The 3,326-nt window shown below is 49.4% G+C and overlaps 1 protein-coding gene across 1 annotated transcript; it reads left to right on the top strand.

Moving 5' to 3' along the window:
* The first annotated feature begins 699 nt into the window (after nucleotides 1–699).
* On the top strand, nucleotides 700–3,158 carry LOC128327565 (histone H1.0). The gene has a single exon (XM_053256487.1). The coding sequence runs from the start codon at nucleotides 1,201–1,203 to the stop codon at nucleotides 1,777–1,779; it is 579 nt and encodes a 192-aa protein (XP_053112462.1). The 5' UTR covers nucleotides 700–1,200; the 3' UTR covers nucleotides 1,780–3,158.
* Nucleotides 3,159–3,326: the final 168 nt, after the last annotated feature.

Here is a 3,326-nt window from a genome sequence, read left to right as displayed (position 1 = left end):
TCCTCGCCCATGTGCCCCCCAACTCCAAGCAAGGGGCTGCCAGGTGCTCCTTGGGGGAGGGGATGGCTGCAAACTTCCCATCTAACAAAAAGAAAAGTTTTCCCAGCGCTGGGGCTTGGAGCAGTAGGCGGCTGGAGGAGGGGGTCCACGGGATGGGGGGCAGGGGTCCCCCCAGGGACCCCCCCACCCTTGGGGGAGCCACTCCTCCCCCCTCCCTGGCCAGGTCTGGGCTGAGCCTTGCCTGGCTCGGGGCTCCCTGTGTTAGTTGGGGTCTGCTCCTGGGGCCCCTGCGCGCCTCTTGGGGCGCCGAGAGGGCCGGGAGGAGGGTCCCCCGGCGGCCCAGGGCTGCCCCTTGGTCCTCGCTTCCCCCCCGGCCCGAACTCCCCCCGGGCGCCTGGCTATGGGGGCGCAAAGGGGAAATGTCGCTGCGCCCCACTCGTACCCAGCGCCGTTTGAGGCGCCCTGAAGAGGCGGGGGACGGCGTCAGGGGGAGCCGGCCGCGGGGCCCAACAGCTCAGAGACCGGAGCAGCCGGCGGCGGCGGTGCGGAGCCCAGGAGCCGCCGAGAGAAGCGGGAAAAAGCTGGTTTAGGCGGCGGAAGAAACACAGATGTCGGCGGCGCGGCGCCATTCGGGGCCTGAACAGGCAGCCAGCAGCCCGGTCCTCACCGCGGTCCGCACTTGAGCGCTAAATACCCGGATGCGCCGGCTGCTGCCTAGAGAGCCAGACACAGAGCAAGAGGCAGAGGCAGGAGCGCAGCAGAGGCTGCTGACACGAGAGGTGCGGGAGTTGCACCCTACAGCGAGCAGAGAAAGGAGGCGAGCAGGAGCTGGGCTGTTGGACAGAGCAGTCCTCGAGCTTGACAGCAGGCTCTTTGCCCAGAGAAGAGTCCTGTGTCAGACAGGCCTTAGCCGCAGCTACTTGAGTCTCAAGAGGGACATTCCCTGGGAAGGCTGCCCTGACCACACCCTGCCACCAACTGCCTGAAGGGGTCATAAGGCGGAAGACCTCCAACGTGTGTATTTTTATTTTCTTCCTGCAAAGTGCTGCAAGGAGAATTGTGGGGGAAAGTTTTATCCATCTCATCCAAAGGATTCTTTACCACGAGGCAGTTGGGAAGGATTTCTACGTGCCTTGATACAGTTTGGGAGCAGCCCCAAAGCCAGCTTCGATTTGAGGACAAGGGCAACTGCAAAGCAGCATGACTGAGAACTCTGCTGCAGCACCTGCTGCCAAGCCCAAGCGGGCCAAGACAGCCAAGAAGTCAACAGACCACCCCAAATACTCTGACATGATTGTGGCCGCTATCCAGGCCGAAAAGAGCCGGGCCGGATCTTCCCGTCAATCCATCCAGAAATACATCAAGAGCCACTACAAGGTGGGGGAGAATGCTGACTCCCAAATCAAGTTGTCCATCAAAAGGTTGGTGACAACAGGTGTCCTGAAACAGACCAAAGGGGTTGGTGCCTCTGGCTCCTTTCGCCTAGCCAAGGGTGATGAGCCCAAGAAAGCTCCAGTTAAGAAGGCCAAAAAGGAAGTCAAGAAGGCCACAACACCCAAGAAAGCAGCTAAGCCCAAGAAAGCTGCTGCCAAGTCACCGGCCAAGAAGCCCAAACCTGCGGTAAAGAAAGCCAAAAAGAAGCCAGCACCTGCTCCAAAGAAAGCTAAGAAGCCAAAGACTGTCAAGGCCAAGCCAGTGAAGGCATCAAAGCCTAAAAAGGCAAAAGCATCAAAACCCAAAGCAAAGTCCAGTGCAAAGAAGTCCGCCAAGAAAAAGTGAAGGACAAGCTTGGGACCTTCTTTCTTGGACATTCTTCTTGATCTCTACTCTGTAAATAGTTTTCTCCTTTATTCTCTACACCTTTCTATTGCAGCTTTATAAAAGACTGAAGTATTCTTCCCTTATAATAGTTTAAATAACCCAATTACCTAAAAAAACCTTTAATATGGAAGGCTCAATTCTTGGTTTGGATTTCCCCCCCAAATTGCAATTTTTAAATATCCTTTTGTCTTCATCTTGTTTCTCTTCCTCCCCTCCCCTTAAAGGTATGCAATACTTGTTTGTGTTTTGAGCATGAGGGAAGATCAGGTTAGATAAAGAGGAATATTCTGAATGTTCCTACTACTTTGAGAGAATTTTTTAAATGCTTGGCTAAGGATGGGACGAAACATGGATCCTCTTTTAGCCAGGGCACCTTAAATGATGGATCTGAGAAACCTAATCCTATTGGAAGCTTTTAGCTACTTGGAATTGGATGCTATATCATGATTTTAAACAAACAAAAACTTTTGTTGGTGGGACAAATAAGATTTCAATGTAACAATGTATTTAGGATGGTGTGTTTCTTTCTAGCCCTGGTAAGGGGTGGATAGGTTGATGCTTTCTGCTGGCTTTGCTCTTTCACTGTGTGTTGTGTGGGGTGGGGAGGGGGAGGTTACATTAAAAATGGAATAACATTAAAAATTGGTAAAAAATTGGATTTTATTTTCCTTGTTAAAATCTCTGTAGGCTGATTGTACTGAAGTGGGTATCAGAATGAAAATTTAATTTTCCCTTCCAAAGAAATTAGAAATAGGTATCTCTTACCCCCCTGGGGTCTGATCATCCCCCCCCCCGCCCCTGCCCTCCGCTGGAGTTTGAACACTATCTCGGTCCTGGCAACTTCAAGGGAAGGTGTCATATGAAAACTGTCCTTCTGCCATCAGTGAAGTCTTGTAATGGGTTTTCAGAGTGCTTCCCAGCCCTGCAGTGCCTGCCTCCTAATCCACAGCTTTTCTGTTTAGATTCTTGTGTCTATCATACACCCAGCAATCTATATTTTTTCAGTTGTGAGTCTCTGTTCAATGGGTGAGGGAGGGAAGAACGAATGTAGGTGGTGCAGGAAATGTAGTCCATATTAAATCTATTGAAGTAACTTTATGAAGCTGTGTACTATTATTACTAAGCTTTGGAGTGGTTTTTTTCCTGCGTGGAGTGTGTGTGAAAAGGATAATTTTCAGTACTCCAGTTTAAAAACAAAAATATGCTTGTTTAAACAAAGGAAAATTTTCATAGGGTTGACACTTGATTGTCCATTTTATTTTGTATGTGTAATTTTGTGCAAGAAGGATTTAGCTGTCTTTGTAACTTTAGGGTTTAAAATAAAATGTAAAACAGCATATTGACTTAGATTTCCCTCATCTATCTTTACATATATACATATACAACCAAGAATTTAAAAATTGCAGGCTCGTCTGTACATACCCCAAAGTGGTTAGGGGCATGATTCCTGTTCTGATCTGTAAAGCTGAATCAAACTATTCTAGTAAAACAATCTATTCTAGTAA

The sequence above is a fragment of the Hemicordylus capensis genome, chromosome 5 (genome assembly GCF_027244095.1).
Source record: "Hemicordylus capensis ecotype Gifberg chromosome 5, rHemCap1.1.pri, whole genome shotgun sequence".
Taxonomy (NCBI): Eukaryota; Metazoa; Chordata; class Lepidosauria; order Squamata; family Cordylidae; genus Hemicordylus; species Hemicordylus capensis.
The sequence above is the reverse complement of the archived record's forward strand: the minus strand, read 5'-3'. Positions and strand labels throughout refer to the sequence as shown.

Bases quoted from the DNA above. Each gene is read 5' to 3' on its own strand.
- LOC128327565 (XM_053256487.1), top strand. From the start codon at position 1,201: ATGACTGAGAACTCTGCTGCAGCACCTGCTGCCAAGCCCAAGCGGGCC.